Below are 20437 nucleotides of genomic sequence, written 5' to 3'. Positions count from 1 at the left end.
GAAATTATTTAAGCAAGGATTATTCAATATAAAAATGTAGCACAGCTTAAGTAATATATAAACAGCCATTTCAAATAACAATATTAAAAAATGTCCTTGGAATATCAAAACGAAACAGAGCTTTAAAGCTGCAAAAGTAATAAATGCATCGTAATTACGAAAGATATTTCAACATATTCACTTTATATTATGGAAAAAGTGAATATTAAGGTTCTGTAGGATTTCTTTAAACATCAAAACAGAGCGAACAGCTAACGCAGCGCACTAGAGTGACAACGGACGGACACACACAGACAAAAACATAGACTGCTTTTTAACTCTTTCCGTATTAATTTTGAGTTGAGAAACAAGATTATCTTAAATATTAAAATAAATATAATTAATATTAAATATTTTCTTCGTTAGTTGTTCGCCTAATTGAGCGTCGTTTTGATAAAGAACAATTAAACATTCTTGAGAGACTTGACTAATATTGGCGTTTGAAATGAAGCATACGCCGGTTGCTTCGCCTTACTCAAATAGGTAGTATATAAGGGTGTCGAACTACAGTTAAAAGCAAGAACAACCGCAATTGCGAAAACCTTTGGTGGACAACCCACACTAGGGAGGCTAGACGTTTCTCGTAACCCTAGCTGATCGCCGCGAATGTCTTAAACCAAACGATGACGATGGAGTTAGAAGCCAATGAGACAGATTGGTGTCTATGTGGAATAGACGGAAGACCAGTAGATGGTGGTGTTTAGAAGCCAGTATGTACAGACTGGTGTCCAATACTAGAAGATGGTAGTGAAGCGAAGAAAGAAAAAGTGGAGAAAGAAGAAGTGAAGGAGGATTATTATTTGCCCGCTCAGACTGGTGAGGGTTTCGGAAATTGGATAAACTTGTAGCACTTGTTTTAAATAAAATACGATTCATTTACATTCCACGTTTCATTCATTTTAAGTATTCCGATATGGAAGGTTGTGATAATCAGGTGGGTACTTTTGTGGTGTTAGCCAACCTAGTAGACACATTTTTTAAATCTCCTTAAATTTTAACTGTGGTTTTAGTAATTGCCATATTCCTAATTATAGAGGTTAGCGATTTTCTCTTCAGGCATTATCATAGTGTAACCAACTGCACCCTTAATGGATAGACTAAAAGAGATTTATTCTAACGTTTCTGACCCGGGTTCATATGGAAGTGTTCTCGGATTATACCGAGCGGCTAAAGAGGCTGGGTTAAAGGTTACGGTAAAAGACGTGGAGACATTTTTAAAAACACAAGATACGTATACATTACACAGGAATGCTAGAAAAAACATTAAGAGAAATAGGACAATAGTTTATGGGATCGATGAGCAGTGGCAGATTGATTTAGCTGATTTGAAGAACCTAACTCGTCACAATAAAGGGTTCAGATACCTCCTGTGCTGCATTGACGTTTTCAGTAAATACGCCTTTGCGGTGGCTACCAAGGACAAGAAAGGACCAACCATCCTTAGGGCTTTTAAGGCTATTCTCGAGTCCGGTCGCTCGCCGAAGCGAGTGCAAAGTGACCACGGTAGTGAGTTCATATGCAGGGATGTTCAGAGAGAGTTGAAAAGAAGGGGGATTGAGTTCTTTGCCCCTGATTCCGAACAGAAGGCTAAGATAGTTGAAAGGTTCAACAGAACTCTAAAAAGTCGCATGTACCGGTATTTCACGGAAAACAACACCTATAAGTACATTGACGCTCTTAAAGACATGGTTCAAGCTTATAATAACAATTATCACCGATCCATAAAGTGTAAACCTGTTGAAGTCACACCCGAAACATCGAGACGGGTATGGGAAAACCTTTACGGCGATATAGACTTCTCCCCACCATTAAAGTATCCTTACTATATTGGTGACGTAGTCCGGATAAGCAAACATAAGAATATTTTCGAGAAGGGTTACTTGCCCACGTGGTCGGAAGAACTTTTCAAAGTGGTGGAGAGATTACCTCGTAGTCCACCGGTGTATAGGATCCAGGATTTGAATTCGGAACCGATTACTGGTATTTTTTACAAGGAACAATTACAGAAAGTGGGTAAAGACCTAAATTCTAGCGTGGTTAAAATAGAAAAGATATTGACGAAACGTCGCAGACCCGACGGGACGCTAGAGAAGCTAGTACGTTGGAAAGGATACTCTCCGTCTTTTGACAGTTGGGTTCAGGAAATAGATATAGTATGAGCTTTTACATCAGTTTACCTTCCGACTCGTCGATGAGGTATTTCCCCGACAATACGAGAAGTAAATTCAGGACGTACCTCCCCGAACCCGTAAAATTACAGGGATTTTACGAAGTAGGCTTAGCGGAAATTAGCTACCCGCACACTTGGGATAATTTGAGTAGGACATGCTCGCTTATACTCGTGAGTAATGGTAGAGTAGTATATTCTACAATCATAGAGTTACCCGCCGGATATTATGGTAATATCCAGGACCTTATCGAGCAACTTAACTACGTCGAGGATGACGTGGCGGGCGTTATTACGCGTGAACCTTCAATTCCCGCCCAGCTCAAGTATTCCTTTAGTTACATAAAGCGCATACGAAGAGTACAAATTTCTCTCAAAGAGGATTATTTGTTAACTATACCGGGGGAGTTAGCTGTTATTCTCGGATTTTCGAAAGATTCCACGGAATCAACGACTTTTTCCCAGTCTACCATAGCCACGTACCCCTTTGACCTCGACGAAGGGACTTCATTCACTCTTTGTTTATAGCGACGTGGTCGAGTCTAGACCCGTGGGAGATGTGCACATACCTCTACTAAGAATCGTTAGCGTGCAGGGTAATGACGGAGAAACGGTAGACAAAGATTTCCCTAGACCGCACTACCTCCCCCTCGCCTGCAATACTTTCCAGTCAATTGAAATTAACATAATGAGTGAGCTTGGTACCCCCGTAGATTTCGTGAGAGGAAGAGTTCACGTTACTCTACACTTTAGACCTCGTAGAATGTGGTCACCATTATAAATTAGAAGGTAAAACAGGTCCTCGTGTCATTTACGCTTGAAGTTTTAGATGAAGAACGTCGTCAAATCGAATATGTCCTTTAACCAATCGGACTACGATCAACACTTTCTAAACCAGATCGGACATGGTGGAAAATTTGATTATTATAAACACTTTCATTCTCAAATTGGTAATTCTTTAGCGGTATACAGGGGACTTCCGGTGCAACACGGGTACGGATTGGGAAACTTCATTTCATCGGCCTTTCGCCGGGCAATACCTCTACTCAAAAGGGGTGCCAGTTACCTCGGTAAAAAGTTTTTGAACCCAGGTGCGAAGGTCGTGACGGACGTAGCTAGCGGGATTCCCTTAAAAGCATCTGTAAAATCTCATGGAAAAGCCGCGGCTAAAGACGTCGCCCTTAGTGCAGCTGAAGAAATCCGAAAAATGACGGGGAATGGTAATAAAAGGAGACGTAGGTCTAGATCACTCGTCAGTTCAGTCGTGACAAGAAAGAGGAAAGCAACATCCTTTAATCATCCAGATATTTTTACCTAAAAAATATAATGACACATGTCCATCCCGGTTCGCATGGGTCAATCAGTAGCGAAGTCGAACTTTTCGACGTACCTCTTACCAATACCAGTATTCTGAGTGGAGAATGGGTCGAATACAGCCCCATCTCTAACATTAACGAAAATTCGACAATCACGTTTACCGTAGCTGGTAGTTCCGACGCGTATTTGGACTTGTCCAAGACTTTATTACATATTCAAGTTAGGATTGTCAACCCGGCCGATGGGACCACAATTCCGGCCGCTGCTGATAAAGTTGGACCGGTAAATAATTTCCTGCATAGTCTTTTCAGCGAAGTACACCTTTCGGCTCAAGAGAGATCGGTCACACCATCGCCGCAAAACTACCCTTACAAGACCATGTTTCAAACGGCGGTGACATTCGGAGGACCCGCCAAAACTAGTTTTCTTACTAGTTCCATGTTTTACAAAGACACGGCCGGAAAATTTGACGTTTTGGACGATAACGAAGGGTTTAAAACACGAGCGGCCTTTGCTAGAAAAGGAACAATAGATATAGTAGGAACTGTACACTTGGACCTTTTTCAACAACCTCGATACTTCCCAAATTTAACGGATCTCAAATTCAAGTTTGTTAAAAGTCCAAACGAATTTTGCGTGCATGCAGACGGTGCAGTTAAATGGAAAGTGGTTTACGAGTTAGCATCCCTGTACGTTCGTAAAGTAAAATTACCATCGGAAGTGTTAATCGCCCACGCTAAATGTTTGGAACTGGCAACCATGAAATACCCGATTATTCGCACGGAATGTAACTCATTCTCAATTAACAGTGGTACAAAAATATGTGTTAGAGATAATATATTCATGGGTCAACTACCCAAAAAAGTTCTTTTCGCTCTTGTAGATCAAAATGCATATTTGGGTGATTACGGAAAGTCACCCTTCAATTTTCAGCCTTATGATTTAAATCATATCGCCTTGTACCTTGACGGAGCTAGCGTTCCACATAAACCTCTTACTCTAAACTTTTCTGGTGGTCAATATATGAGATCTTATACTAATCTTTTTACTCAAACCTCTCAATGGTTATTGGACGAGGGAAACTACATTTCACGGGAGGAATTCCCCAATGGGAATTGCATATTTGCTTTTGATTTAAGTGCTGACTTCAGTAGTTCAACTTCTCAATTTCAATTGATAAGGAATGGTAACTTGCGATTGGAATTAAAATTCGCCAAGGACTTGCCCAAGACTATCACAGTTTTATATTACTCTGAGTTTCAGAATTTGGTTGAGATTGATAAGAATAGAACAGTTATTTACGATTACAATTAAAAAAACTATGAACACTACGCAATTAACTGAAATTATGCAAAGGGATAAATTCACCAAAGATCTGTTTCGAGGTGTTTTTGCAGCCGACCTGCTACCCGAGAAAGTAAAGTTTTTCCCTTCACTATATATTGTAAATACTGGCTCTTCAGAAACTGAAGGTGAGCATTGGACTGTTATCTACTTTTCTAGTAACAAAAATACCGAGTTCTTCGATAGTTTCAGAAACCCGCCGGACATGTTTCAGTTCAACGATTTTGTAGAAAGAAACAGCGTTACCGTAACTTTTAATTCTAAACAACTTCAAGGAAATTCCAGTCGGACATGTGGCGGATTTTGCGTATATTTTTCTCTGTATAGATGCAGAGGTATTAAAATGTATGATATTTGCTTAAAATTTGTAAAAGATAAGAATTTGAACGATAAAATGATATCGGAATTTATGTATAAGAGATTTTTAATAAAGTTTTTTTGATTGAATTTATGTGTTTTTTCTTTAAATCGCGCGCGAACTTATTCCTACACGCGGGAAATTTAAACACGCGCACGCGGTCGGCCCCACGCGTTGGGGGACCCATCTCCCTTAACCTGAAAAAATGTTTGCCTAAGTTGTATGAAATAAGAGGGAGAAAATTTGTATTTAAAAAGTTTTATTTTGAATGAGAAACCGTAGAATCACGGAGTAAAACTCATTCGAGAAAAAACAACTTAAAACTATACAATTATACTTTTGAATCTTAAAATATATACATTAAATTAAACTTATAAACTATACATTAAACTATGAAATTTTAAAGGGAAAGGGTTGGGCGTGGACCGATTCGGCCACTTCGCACCAAAAGGGTATGGGAGGGGGGCGTGGACCGGTTCGGCCACTTCGCCTCAGGATGGGAGGGGATAGGGTTACAGAAAGTTATACATTTGGAATTATTCCTTAATTTTAAAATGACCATGCGCGTATGTTGACACCCCATCGATGATGAATCTCTTATCATCGCAGGGGTTAAGAGCGAGTTTCTTCTGAGTGATGGAAAATAGTTCGTGTTTAACACTGACTATCCTCTTCATCTCCTCAGTGGTGAGTTTACGTTGAAGCAGGCATTCCTTGTATTGGGCGTGACGTATCTTCTTTTTGACTACGCGACGACAGATTCCCTTCGCCGTCTTCTTTTCATCTTTTGCCGACAGGATGCTGTACATTTTCGGTCGCAAGCCGCAGAACTCTTGAATCTGGACGCTGTTGAGTTCGTCCTTGAACTTTCCGAGGGCCTTCTTGTTCTCCTCGCTGAAGAGCGGATGTTCCTTGGGGTAGGTGGAAAAGTCGAACATCTCCTTCATCTGGGCAAAGTCCCGAGGCAAATCGTCGGTGAAAATCTGATAGGTCAGGCTGTCTGCAATTATACGTAAAATCATTTAATTAGTTTTTTAAAATTGAAAGTAGAAAAAAGGATTTAAATCTAGTAAACGTTTTTAAAAAATCATACCTGTGTCGGTAAATAGAAGTTTGAGGTCGTCGCCGTATTTAGCCTTCATAGTGTTGTAATGGAAGTCGTACATGACCAACTTTGAGAGGTCCAAGATGGCGAAACCGGTGTAAATGGGTCGGTACAACTTGAGGGATTTCTTCAGACGATGGATCCCAACCAGCTCGTTCCTAAAGATGGTGAACCTCTGGAATGTCGGCGAACTGGCCTTCTTGATTGCCATCTCCCGGGTCTGGACAAGGTCGAAGTTGATCCTGTTGCGGAGGTTTTCCATCGTCTTCCCGAAAACACTGTTAATAGATAAAAAATTTTGATTAATTTACGTGTGAAATAATAACTTAGCGTAGCGTAGATGCGTACCTATTGTTGGCCAACTTGAAAAAATCCTTCTCAAAGTCGTTCACTGCCTGCTTCCTTTTCTCCGTGTTGAACTCGATAAATGGTTTTAACCACGCACCCTGCTCGAATGTGAGTATTCGATGGATTTTCCCCAATTTCAACCCCTTAGCGATGTAAAACTTGAGATTCCGGTAGTGGAGAACATATTTCTCCCTATTGTAGAGCGTGGGAACTAACTTTGGGAGGCTATCCTGTACGTTAATTTTCAGTTTGTTCAACTGTTCAATCGAATACGGTGAAAGCTCATCCGCGTTAATAACTCTACGTTCAGGTGCTAAGGGTAGACAGTTATGTTCTTCGTGCAAACTTTCCGGGTACTCAAGATCCACCTCCAGGATAAATCCCTGAGGATCATCGTCTGGGTGATTCAAGATAATTTCACGAGTGAAATCTTGACGTGGTTGAATCCATCGAAATCCTCTCATCGGCAGGTGATGACACATTACGCTGCCGTAAAGGTTATTACAGTCTAGGTAGGTAATGTAAGAGCTACGTTCTGCCGGGTTGAATGTTTCGGGGAGATCCTTATTATTGGCTATGGCTAGTCTATGTGTAATTAAAGAAACGCCCCCTCTTATACCTTTCTCAATAAAGAGATGCATATCTGGATCCTGGAGTAGTTCCAATTTCACTTGGGTCATGTGAAGTGCGCTTTGCCAAGCGAAACCAGGACCTGTATATGCATGCGCGCAATCTAACTTGTAATATTCTAGACACATAGCCCTGAAACTTTCAAAAACATCCGCTAGGAGCAGAACGTCGGTCTTAACGTATAAATCATGGTACTCACCGAGGTTAGTGAGTTGGAATTTTTCCCAAACCTTTTGAGCTTGAGAATAATCTTCCTCACTAACCTCTTCGTCAGTTAAGGAATTGAAGAAGGCATCCTTGGGTGGCAACTCGGTCTCGTCGAATTTAGTCTCGCAGTCGAAGTAGTCATAGGGGTAAACCTGCTTCCTCAGCAGATGCGGAACTTCGTCAGCGCTGAAGGCAGAGTTTAAACACTTGAACTTATCGGCTCCTCCCCGAGCCAAATTCGATACGAGTGTCTCTAGCGATGCCGGCATGAACCTAATTGAGTCTAAGAATCGTAAATTACCCAGAGAAAACGAAATGTACGTTTCGGAATTCGTGGGGATACACGTAATCTTGTGATCTTTGACCAATCCAATTTTGTCCATGATAAGATGAGCATCGTAACGAGATAAGTTATGCATGAAGACCGGAACGAAATTCCGGGTCCTCAGTTTCAGGTTACACGAATTATGAGCAGCTCCCCTGTAGGCTCCGTTAGTGTGGTCATGGTCACGAACTTTACAGTCATTTACAGTGAAAGGCTTGTTACATAAGTAACAAGATTGGGCCGAGGCGAATTGCGCCTTTTCTAAGTTTGATAGATTCATGGGGGCGTTATCTTTAATCTTACGCTGAATAATCGCGTCTTCACGCAAAAGGTTTTCTAAAAACTTTTCCGTGGCATCTATCCCTCGATAAGTAACTGGTTTAGAGACTGTACCGTCGTGACTAACAATGACATAACTAAACCCACAGGAGATATGCTGCGAAGTTTTCGTGGTTGAAGAGAGGTCGACATCGGGATCGCATCGGTGAAATTTACGGAGAATAGACTCGAAATCGGCATAGATGACGTATTTAACCTGTGAAAAAATAGAAATAAAACTATATTAGATAAAATGTAAACAAAACATTCTCTCTCTCCCATGCATCTTATCGTCTGCTTTATTTATCTTGCTATAGGCGCCGTCTAACGTTAGCCTCAGTAAACTATTTTGGCGCGCTATTCAAAATACCCTGATAAATAACAAAAGTTTTAGTTTACCTTCTGTTGCCATGCGACGTTTTTGAATTCCAGAATAGGTTCCTTTACTGGCATCTCGATCTTCTGGGGGCCGTGTATACTGCACTCCTTGATGTGGTCCTTGTAGTTTTCCTCCGAGTTTACACCGGAGAATCGATGCAGGCAATAGCGGCAATAATAGTTCGTGTTTGTGCATGCGGTGAATGACTTTGCTAGAAGTCGACTCATGCTTCGGATTAGGCAGAAATGCTTCTTCTCACCCTCGGTTAATAGCAATAAATCTACTTGGCGTGGTTCCTCAACTCTGTTGGAACTCACGTAAAGGGGGAAGACCTCTTTCTCGTATCCGAATACATTAATCGAAAGGTTATTAACCCGTTCGAAATTCTCAATTTACCGGTATTTAATTCCACGGGGAACGTAATACCGGCCATGTCCAATTCATTACTATACTCTAGGTACTTTGTTACACGATTGGGGTGGTTCCCATGGTTAACAGGGTGTAAATGTGCCAAAATTGACCATAAGAAACACTTATTGTCTGTATTTTGCACATTTAATAGGGCATTTTTAGCTAGAAGACTTTTAGGGGTTTCAAAGTACGTACCCCCGTGAAGCGGGAGGTACGCTATGATATTAATCTGCAGGAAGAGAATTTTATCTAAAACCCACCCGCTACCTTGCGCTTCGTACTCCTCCATTAAACGTTTCAGAGTCCTAATACTAAAGTCTATCTGTCCGGGGATAACGTCGGAGTTCAAAATAGTAAGGTTTTGGGTTCTATGATAAATTAAATTTTCTACTTGCTCGTCAGTGTCGGCTAACTGACGGGTGTAGCGAGCCCTGACAGTTAAATACCACTTAATCCCTCTATCCCTAGCCAGTTTATTACGCAAGTAATTTTCGATCGCTGCCCTATGTCTACCTACGTACAGCTCTACGTCTGTCTCAGTCGCTACGGGTGTGAAACGTGCACAAAAAATAGCCCTACCGAGTACTTCCAGTTCCTCCAGCTCGTCGTGAAGAGGAACTTCCGGTGACGCAACGATGGGATCCTCCTCCTGCTCTTGACCACCACCACCCTCCTGCTGATCCATAAAGCGATGGATGTCGCGGTTCTCCTGGCTGGAAAGGGCTGGGAAGTCATCCTCCTGGTCCATGAACTCGTTCAGGGCACGATTTCCATCGTCGGACAGCTCATCCAGATTTTCGCAAACGGCAGATGGAGGAGTTCCCAGTAGAGATCCATTGATGACACCCTCTTCTCGGTCCATGAACTCGCTCAAGGCACGATTCCCATCGTCGGACAGTTCATCTAGATTTTCGGGAGAAAGGTCCGACGACACCCTACGAGTGACGCCGGAAAGGGGGCCGAAAACAGAGGAAGGAATAGGGTCGGACGTGGACCGTTTCGGCCTCTGCGTCCCAGGAGGGATAAAGGTAGAGGTTGAGGGGCCCGAGAATGGGATAACAGGAGGAACAAAGGTGGAAGTTGATGGACCCAAGAATGGGATAGCAGGAGGAACAAAGGTAGAAGTTGATGGTCCCGAGAATGGGACAAAGGTAGAAGTTGATGGACCCGCATTGTTCATGAGGGGGTGTGGAACCTTAAAGTTAGAGTGTCGGGCAGCCGCGTGTAACGTTAAATTAGCAAGTCTGGTAAAAACGGCGGGACATTGCGGGCATGGGTATTTAACACCCTCGTGTTTCTCCCTTTTATGTCTCAAAAGTTCCCTGTACCCTTGGTATGAACACTCACAAATATTACACTTAAACATTCTCAAAGAATGAATGAGATAAAGATAATCTCAGAAAAATCGCAAGTACTTGTAAAAATCGCAAATACTTGTAAAAATCGCAAGTACTTGTAAAAATCACAAGTAATTTCGGTACTAGCCCGTAAATTTTTTCTTACCCTCTGCAAAATAACTTCCAACGGCAAATGTTACCAAGTATTGAAAAATACTATAAAGCAACTAGGGAGCAGGCTGGAACTCGTCTGAAGTCAGGAACAAAAGTGACTGAGTTTGGACACGTGCCGGGCTTTTATGCTCTTGGCGTCGTCTATTTAATCTTTGTCCGAACTATCATATGGGTTTTCCCATTGACGTCACGACGAGAGCCGCGCCATGTTTCGAAATCCACGCCATGTTTCGAAATTCACGCCAAGTTTCAATCTAGTTTGTTTACTTACAAGTTTCCTAGCATAAACAAACATTGCAACCCGAACTATCACCCCATGTCGACACTCGGTGCTAGAGTTTCCTACAAGCGCTTATCATGATTTCTAATTATTGACATAGACCGTTTATTTACCGTCCGAGTTTCTCTATTCACGTTCACCGACCTCGAAAACCACACCATGTTTCGAAATTCACGCCAAGTTTCAATCTAGTTTGTTTATTTACAAGTTTCCTATCATAAACTAACATTGCAACCCGAACTATCATCCCATGTCGACACTAACCGCTTTCTACAATCGCTTATCATGATTTCTAATTATTGATATAGACCGTTTATTTACCGTCCGAGTTTCTCTATTCGCGTTCACCGACCTTGTTATTTACATTTCCTATCCTTGAAATAGGCCTATCAATAAAGAGAAATTGGTTTAAGTTGAAATAATTTCTAAAGTTTATATTTAGAAGTATTAAGTTGAAATAACTCCTAAAATTTGGAATATGCCTATATATTTAGTTATATAGTATTAAATTTGAATATGAATAACTCCTAAAATTTGAGATAGGCTTATATTTAGGTAAATGAAAAAGTATTAAATTTGAATCTTTATTATTTAAATTCAATGTATTACAAGAATTTTTTAGAGTTGCATACACTTAGAGAAACCATTTGCTTACAGAATTGAAAACTTAAGAAAGTGCAATTATTAAAAATATTAACTATCAGCTCGATATTTAAATTAGACACGGCATTAGAATAATGTTCATCTACACGTTCACTCCATTCCGTCATTATACAGTCATGCTGTAATTGTGAAGGATGGTCGATAATGCAGCCGTTGCACGAATTCTTTATTCCCTCAGTTAGTTGTTGTATTACTATTCCCTTAATCGCACTCTCCACACGTTTCGCTTCGGTAATGAATGTCGTCACCTGAATGTGTTTTTCCAGTAGCTTCTCCCATAGGAATGGTCCTATGGCAAATCCATTCCTAGTCGGGTATTGGATTCCGTAGTTCGCTCCTTGACCCTGGATCACATGGCGAATATTTAACATCTTCCTATCCTGATAAGTTACAAGTTGAATTCGCTTGTCCATCGATCCCTCGAAAAAGCACGTGGTGGGTAGGGCGTCGTCCTTCTCGAAAAATCCGTTTATGATGTCCTTCATTCCGTAAAGTTGCATATATTCCTCCTCGCTTAATACGATCCCAGTTGAGCCATCGGTCATTCCCAGTCTAATCCTACAGTCTGCCGTCACACTGACTGATTTAGTAGAAGAAATCTCGAACACGTTGGAGTTGTCCCTAAATATTCACATTAAATATGGTAATCACATTAAATGTGATACAAACCAAGATTATAGTACTAAGATTTTATTGGAAATTATACTTACATTTTCAGATCTGGATCGGCACTTCAAGGAAGGATATAGAATGTCTTATCTTTAAACCGTCCTCGTCTTTTATACTTTAATGTCACGTGACTTTCTGACCATGTAAACATGGCGCTCTTTTAGACCAATCGTGTTCTTATAGTGGACATGGCGTTTAAACCGCGTGTATGACAAGGGTTATTTACCGCGTTGTCGGATATGACGCTTAAGCCTAACATTGACGCCATGATTGATTTACTGACGCCATAGGAAGACACGTCATGTGCGTTTCACTGACGCCACAACAAGATTGGAGGAAAAATGTTTGATTCACTGGCGCCATAAGAGGAAAAATGATGTGGGCGCCATGTTTGATTCATTGACGCCATATTTGCAGGTGCCATCTGGCACTGTCTGACGCCAGTGGCCCCAATTCGGTACTTTCTATCTACTTATGAATGTTTTTTAACACATCCATGTTTATTAAGGAATCAGCCAAAATATATCTTTATTTTTAGCTTAGGTCTATAATATTTCAATTACAAAATGCCATAGTTGAGAAAAGTGTATTTTATACCCTACACCGCTAGATAAATTTCGAATATGCCGTATACCTTTAGTACCAGGTGTTCATGGTTTGTTGCGCCCTCTAACTTTAATATGGTAGGTAAGCAAGATTTCGCTAACTAAGGTGTAAAGTACTGAGTATACCTTCGTAGTAAACAATTTCTTAGTTTTTACATTTAAATTTAAATTATCAAAACACAAAAAAACCCTATTACCTGGGCTATTGCCCACCGGTCGCATCCTCCAAACTCGTACCTTCCATTTTCGAATTCTCGTCATTGTTCTGCAAATTTTGGTATCAGCCGCTATATTTTATTATTTACCTGCACACGAGAATGTTTTTTACATATAATGCCACGCACTATCATGCGAAAAGTATTTTTTTATGCCTGAACCATAATTTATTTTTCCTAAAATCCCATTGATGAGAGATTGTGCGTCGAGAAAGTATAAGCCCAGCTTCATTTCACGAAGGAAGATACTAGATCTATTACTTTTAAATTTGTAATATTTGATGTTTAATCATGATGACGTTAATATTGATTACAGAATCTTGAGATATGTTGAAACAAGTCAACACACAAGGAAAACGATCAAATCTAGATATCATACGAATAAGAAATTGGAGGAGAGAAAGTTCCAAGCTGTGTTTTCTACAATGCTTTTAGAAACACTTAAACCTCTTTTCAAAATATACCTTTTTGGCCATTTATTGTCAATTGGTACACTTGCCATTGAACTTTCTTTCGGATTTTACTTTAGACAAATTTAAAAAGTTTTATAATATAAACTTTCATTCACGCCATCAAGATTAATTTAAAGTGTTAGAGTCACCAAAAATCGCTATTTTTAAAACTAAAAGGTTTTATTCCCATCTGAAAGATCAAATCTTTCTGATTCAGAATATCTATTTATATAATGCATTATAATTTTTCAAATATTATTAAAACCCCGGCTTTCGGAACCTACTCGCAGAAATTTTTTTAAACTATTTTGACAGTTAAAATTCGCGGTACTCCACATACCCCTGGTGACGTCACGATTCGAGCGCGCGTGAGCACGCGGCACGCGCGACTCCGCAAGTCCTATTTTTAATTGATAGGTGGTGGTTTCAAAGTGATCGAATTTGACGCGCGAGCGATGTTTAAAAACTAGGCTTAGCTCTCGTAATGAAATCTGTCTCGCGCTGATCAACCTCTTATGACGTCACCAGGGGTATATTTATAATTTATTCCGTCTTAATGAGGTATGTGAAATATCAATTTTCTTTTTCATATTACAAAATGAATAAATTTCTTTAAGACTTTTTACCTTGGATCTACTGTTATTATAACCCAATTGATGTTTTAAAACGAAAATTAGCCACTTTTCAAAAAACGTGGAACTAACACTTTAAGGGCAGGTTTCTATCATGCTGCCATTTTTTGCCTCATCGTATATACGATGGGCTATTACTTTGACCTGATGTGTAGAAGAAGATGAATTAAAAATGTGTCGTTTGTTATTTTTAAGTAGTACTTCGCATAGTAGAGAGAGAGATAAGAAAAGGATATAGAAGCTGTACGAGCAGGCGAGAATTCTATAGAAGCACGCTTGGGCAATTTTTCCCATAGATCTTTGGGTTTCTTCGTAGATACAAGGTATCGATGGGCATAATAGTTTTACCCGAGTTGTAGTGGTAGTAGATGTAGTGGTAATAGCTTTACCCGAATAATAATGAATGAATGAATGAAATTGATTTTTATTGTGCAATTAAAAAACTATACAAGTAGTTCACTAGATGGTAGTAAATGTAGTGGTAATGATTGTACTAGTTAAATAAGTAACGGGCGTTGTCGACACGTTATTCACGTTGCCAAGCAGCCATTGAAGAACGATTCCCTCTGGGAATAATTTTCATATTTTACAAGAAGTATATTTATGGAAGTTTGGATAGCGAGATTACGTAAACGATGTGGCTCATTTATGGGCTTGCCCATCTTGTTTTATCAACTCCGACTCCTTGGTAGAATAGCATAAAATGATTATTGGTAAGTCTTTTGATGTGGCAGTTTGATAAAAATGTTTAATCTATTGGAATTTTGAAAATACCAAGGATAATCAAGCCTTACATTTTTTGAAACGTAACAAGTTCAAAGTGATAAACTCCCTGCACGACCTAAGAAATTACCTTATTTCGTTTTCATGATATCTATTTTTTTTTTAATATAATTCGTCTAACGATTCATGGGTTCAGTGGAAAATAAGACCGCTCATGTCTACTTTTCTGCAAAAAACCAAATATGAATACAATTCATATTCAAGTCTTGTAGCCAAATATAAGGGAATTGTATAGTTTAAATGACTCTATTTTTAAAAATATTTTAGGGTAATAGAGAAATGCCAATTATTTACAAGATTGTGGTATAAATTAGCTTTTAAAGTCAAAAATTTGCACAAACATTAAATTTTACAAAGAATCCTTATTCTTGCCATTTAGTTAATATAACAGTTTTAGAGCGTTTAAGGCAGTCTTAATTATATTAAGTTCACAAGTAAATAAATGTTTAGTTTTTTTCATAAAATGTTAATATATTCAATCAAAGTGTGATATTTTTTGTCTAGTGCGCTTTAAGATAGCGAAAAACACATGGAATTTACCTAAATAATTACTGATAAGATTTTTAGAGTTTAAGTAAATTAAAGAAATATTAGTCTGAAACATCAAATCTAATACCAAGAAGGAATAAACTATAAGAAGGCGCAAATTAGTGTTCGGTGCTTGCGTGATAGACGACAATCCCCCCTTCATGGGTGAGACGGGGTGGAAATGGAGGCAGGACTTAATATTTTTTCTTACTCTATGTTTTCCACTGTCTATCTCTTTTACCTTTTCGTTAAGCATTGGTTTTGTTTTTTGACCTCACGAAATCATAAGTATGGTACACTGGATTCGATTTAGAAAATAATTGTAGAACGATTTTCACATAGAGTTACATATTCAAAATCCATCAAGTTAGGCCTTAAACTTTTAACTAACTTGTTAATGACAAATGACAAATAAAAACAACTCTCGTAGCGTTTTGAGCACCGCGGGCAGCCTCCATTATCTGTTTATTTTGCTCGAGGTTTTTTTCTCTAGTCAGAATACGTCATTCACGTCTGTATGACCTATCCCCGCGGGATCCAATAGGAAAGCGCAGAGCAATGTCGTACATTAAAGGGGATGCGACTTACTTTTCCACTGATACCGTCGTAAGAGTAGAAGCGTAAAATCTCGTAACTTATGACTCATATTATAATCTTTCTTGCTAATACGAGGTTTCTTATAACTTTGAACTTGTATAAGACGTACAGTACTCTCTGTGACAGCCAGTAATAAACATTACACTTTAACCAAAACATCGGCCGTATTCTGCAGAAAAAGTAAGCTCCTCCTTCTGCCTTAAGCTCGCTGGTTGGGCCGTCAACTATTGCCCTTGGCCTTTTAGTTAGCTACGTCCACCGATGATGGTGACTGGTGATTGGTTTTTCAACCGGCAAAAATAAGCCTTACAATTCAGTTCAGTTTGCGTCTCAAGTTGAACTAAATTTCGGTGTAAGTTCAGTAAACAGTGTAAATTTGTCGTCAAAGGTGCAACCTTTCACCCGAAACGTTTAAGCTATTAACGTCACCTATTATTTGAACTGAATAGTAATTTTGTGCCGTCAGATCTTTATTAAATTACGTCACCGTATTTGAGACAGCCCCTTATTAAGGTAACATCGTTTAATATTGAGTAATTTATCTATTTTCATGTGACATTTGTAAAAAAAACTAATTGTAATTGAATTAAGTATTAAACGTCAAATCTTTTCCTGTTTCCGTGTTTTTTTCACCTTGATAATATCGAACCACAACTACCTAAGCTTAATGAAGGCGTAATTATTACAGTACGTGAAGGTCACGCAGATGTTTGTGTCAGTAGCTTTATTGGTATGGTAAAACAGTATTTTCTTATTCCTGTGTAATGTATGTTCAACTTTACAAGTCGTTATTAAATGTATATTGATATGTTGTAATATGCTAAGATTTATTTGTAATTATTGAATTGAATTATACATAGTAATGAAACATGACTAAAAAAACAAAAAAAAGTCGCCGCATTCCCTCTAAGAGTGGAAGGCTGTACCCATGTTAGCCATCAGTGACTTTGGTAACACGCCTGAAGAGAGGAGAAAGATGTGACAACATATCACAAAGCAGGTAAATGATGTCCACCGCCAACAGAGAACCTATTCTCGAGGTGTCGATGAAAGGAATTCCTCAACAATATTCCACTTGTTATAGATAAACGTGAAGCTCTGCGTTTTGCAAATTTGGTAAGTTCTCGTAATGTATTATTTACCATGTCATTAACATTATTTCATTTGTCGTAGGTGGGTGTAAGCTTCTCGAACGAACAGCGTTCTTCCCGTTTTTGCTGAAGATTTTTCAAATAGCCTTCTGCTTTCCATGAACATGGTGCTCATCCATTTGCCACTTAAGTACATAAAAATGGTTATAAGAATGTTTTCTGAAATATTCACCCCCCCCCAATTCGACGGAGGGTATAGTAGTCCACCTTTTGAAATTTTCATTTGGACATTCCTTTGAGATAGAGGGTTCCTGCAAAGTCAGTTGGCCATTAAGATTTACTGCGGTGTCCTTAAAATTTATTCTTCATAAGGTCTTTCTTTACTTCAACATTTAATTGTTCTTTTTTTCACCATTTCTTGCTATTTTTCTGCTGTGTAGTTTTTTGCAATTTCCATTATATAATACTGGTGTCGACCTGCTTTCAATCAATCAATGCAATCTTAACAGCATATTTAGGCGTGAAATCAAGTGTTATATAGACGCAGTTAATTAGGTTCATTCTAGAGTTGAGGCCTACTAACGATTTGGTAACGGCGCAATGTTTTTGACATGGGTTCAATTTCTTTTGAAATGATCTATCCTCGCATAAGAATAAGGAACGCAAACAAAACTATTAGGAGGAAAATTATACGCGTTTCTATTACTTAACAATACTTTCGCTGCTCAAAAGAGCGCAAAAGTAATTACCGAGATTTGCATTAGAGCGTTACTTTTTACTTTTGCGCTCTTTGAGAAGCGAAAGTATTGTTCCAACCTAAGATGGCTGGTCGCCTGGTCGGCAGGTCGGCTGGCTGGATTTTGGTGTGACCTGATGAGTTTCGTTATAAATAAACTTTGAATTTCAAATTTCCCGCGAATTTTCGACTCCAAATAGGTAAATATATAAAGTAGGAGGAGCTAATTGAAAAATATAACAAATCGTCACGAGTGACATTTCTAGTCTGGAGAAATGACGCTCGCACTCAAATTCGTAAGATCATGGAAAGAATGCACGCAAGGAAATAGGTTTTCATACAATAAGATAGTGTAAAAAAAATTCCTCGCGTGCATTCTATATCCATGGCTTAACAACAAATCACCAGACTCACGTCACGTGCAAAATTTCGCCCAACTGTTATGACGATTTCTTATTTTTTAACAAGTTCAGCAAGACCAAATACTTTAAACATTCACCTATTCACCCGGAGTTCATATTACACCTCTTAGGTGGCGTAATGCATTTTATTTCAATTGAAATTATTTTTCTGTCGGTGTCGGGAGGCGAACCTGCGACTACCCAATCCATATTAGACTTCAGTGAAGACGCCCGCGCGCCCTACCACGTAGCCACGCTCGCTTATAATATAGAGCGAGTTAAGTTAAAGTCAAGAGAAGAGAGAGGTAGAAGGATATGTACCCCCCCCCCACCCCCACGACGTGCTCCACTGGATGCAGTCGAATATATATTGTATCGCGGTAGAGGAGAGAGAGAGAGACAGACTTCGCACGCGCGCCAGACTGCTTTTAGCGCTGTGTTGCTTGCAATTTTTTTTTGCAATTTATAATTATTATATATCTATTTAATCCTTGGCAAGATTAGATTTCTACTTGGGAACTTAAACATTACAATTAATATTATCATATTAATCACAAAAGAAATTAAAGTTCTCCCCGACGGAAGGCGCGCTAAGCAGAGAGAGTTTTCTAATTTCACCAATGATATCGTTTTAGAAGACTCGTCTGCTTAAAAGTTAGGGTCAAGGTTTTATACTCTAAGATATCGCGCTCTCGTTAGGTTGATTTACTAATAAAAATCAAGAACTGAATGAAAAAAATTAAATGTATTAACAAAATGAAACTCGAGTCAGCGTTTTAAAACTATAACTAGTTTGGGACGGAGGTATCATTGCTCACTATTTGTTTGGCATGTTCAAAATTAAATGATCACTTAATGGAACTGACATAAAATAATAGGTAGATTTTTGCAGTATTAAATTGCAGATTCTTTGCAAAATTAACTAATAATTTTGGCAGTTTCCGCTCTCGCTGGGTTCATCGACTAATAACAGTTACGTAAGTGATAAATGTAAAAATAAAATCAACAACTCAAAGATATAAAATGAAATTTATGATCAAAATAAAACTAATTTCAATCAACGACAAACGGAATCAACGTGTTCATCTCTTAATCCACGGAAATATGAAATTTCTACATGAAACATGAAAGTGCTATCTACCTAACAATATTTAGAAATGTAATTTTAATTAATGAAATATATTCATTTAAAGTTAACTAATTATAAGTCGCTAATTTGATTATTATATTAAAAAAATATATTATTGAAGTAATAAATTTAACGAGGGTGTTGATAGTACCAATAGAGTATTCAAGGATTGATTACGTTAATATCAACGTATCAAACAAAAAGTATTTAATTATAATTTGGAATTTCAATTTGAATTGATTCAGTTTTTTAAATGCCCATTGAGAATGAGAGTCTGTCACTGAATGTTGAAGACCTCCAGTCTCTGCCAAGTGATTTAAATTTCAGACCCTCTCTGTGGGAAAGGGAGGAATTAAATTAACGAGACTTACAAACTGACATCATCCTTGAATTAAATAAGGACTAGAAATTTAAAGTTAAATCAAGGTATTGAAGGTTTAATTAACGTTACTATGAAAGTATCAAATAAAAAATTTACAACTTAAGTTCATCAATAAAAAGAACATTAAGATAATTATTAATAGGCCTTTCCTATAATGGGGGTAGTAAAACTGTACCAGTCCAGAAAGAACAATAATTTTGTTTAAGAATGGACTAGCAATATTTTACTATTTTGTCGTCCTTAAACTTTGTATTCTGGCAGCTCTGTTGCCAAGAGTTTTTTGTTAGTTTGCTTTGGTGACGATGGCCTAGGTTGCCATTTGCCAATGTTTTTTCCTAACCTCAGGCTCATACGCGAAAATACCTTAGTGTGTACCTTATTCTAATGTTAGGAAAGGATTTTAAAATATCCATGCGGTGGCATAACTAGTTAAATATCAGCAACAGTTGAAAAACCTTGGCCAAGCTTTTAGGGTGGTCTGCTACAGTATAAGGTACAATTCGTTTAGTAATATAAATCGGTTACATAATAACAAAAATATAAATTTAAATATGATTTGCAAACGCTTCAGAAACTCCCGTTACTCGGACCCCGATACACTAAAGACCGAGGCTTAAACCTCATGAGGTCCCATAGCTCGCGGCCATCTTTATTGTTTACATGGGCTCGTCAGCAGGGTAGGAAATAAGACAGGTTTACAAGTCCAAAACCAGTTTATTAATTGTTCGGACCAGTTTATTTATTCCAATACTTGGGGTCAGTGGTCCCAGGGACCACTTTATTAATTATGGTTTTTGGAAAAAATAGACGGTGGG

The 20437-nt window shown here is 38.6% G+C and overlaps 2 protein-coding genes across 2 annotated transcripts; one reads left to right on the top strand and one right to left on the bottom strand.

Annotated features, from left to right (window-relative positions):
• Positions 1-3532: 3532 nt before the first annotated feature.
• LOC149663538 (uncharacterized protein F54H12.2-like) lies at positions 3533-4837 on the top strand. Its single transcript, XM_089841951.1, has one exon. The coding sequence runs from the start codon at positions 3533-3535 to the stop codon at positions 4835-4837; it is 1305 nt and encodes a 434-aa protein (XP_089698077.1).
• An 893-nt stretch (positions 4838-5730) lies between these two features.
• On the bottom strand, positions 5731-12339 carry LOC149663537 (uncharacterized). The gene is made up of 9 exons (XM_089841950.1): positions 12298-12339; positions 12212-12228; positions 12113-12133; positions 11395-12023; positions 9007-10277; positions 8558-8923; positions 6679-8375; positions 6319-6608; positions 5731-6225 (listed from the first exon to the last, which is right to left on the bottom strand). Exons 1-9 carry the CDS (start codon positions 12337-12339, stop codon positions 5762-5764), a joined length of 4797 nt encoding a protein of 1598 aa, XP_089698076.1. The 3' UTR covers positions 5731-5761.
• Between the last annotated feature and the right edge of the window lie 8098 nt (positions 12340-20437).

This window comes from Phalangium opilio, unplaced genomic scaffold (genome assembly GCF_054372755.1).
Source record: "Phalangium opilio isolate 3A_F unplaced genomic scaffold, DU_Popi_V2 ptg000061l_1, whole genome shotgun sequence".
Lineage (NCBI taxonomy): Eukaryota > Metazoa > Arthropoda > Arachnida > Opiliones > Phalangiidae > Phalangium > Phalangium opilio.
This window is presented reverse-complemented; position numbering and strand designations above follow the sequence as displayed.

Coding starts and splice junctions, on each gene's coding strand:
- LOC149663538 (XM_089841951.1), top strand. CDS start 3,533: ATGACACATGTCCATCCCGGTTCGCATGGGTCAATCAGTAGCGAAGTC.
- LOC149663537 (XM_089841950.1), bottom strand. CDS start 12,339: ATGGCGTCAATGTTAGGCTTAAGCGTCATATCCGACAACGCG. Junction 8,376..8,557: donor ACGTCGCATGGCAACAGAAG/GTAAACTAAAAC, acceptor ATTTTTTCACAG/GTTAAATACGTCATCTATGC. Junction 6,609..6,678: donor TTCAAGTTGGCCAACAATAG/GTACGCATCTAC, acceptor ATCTATTAACAG/TGTTTTCGGGAAGACGATGG.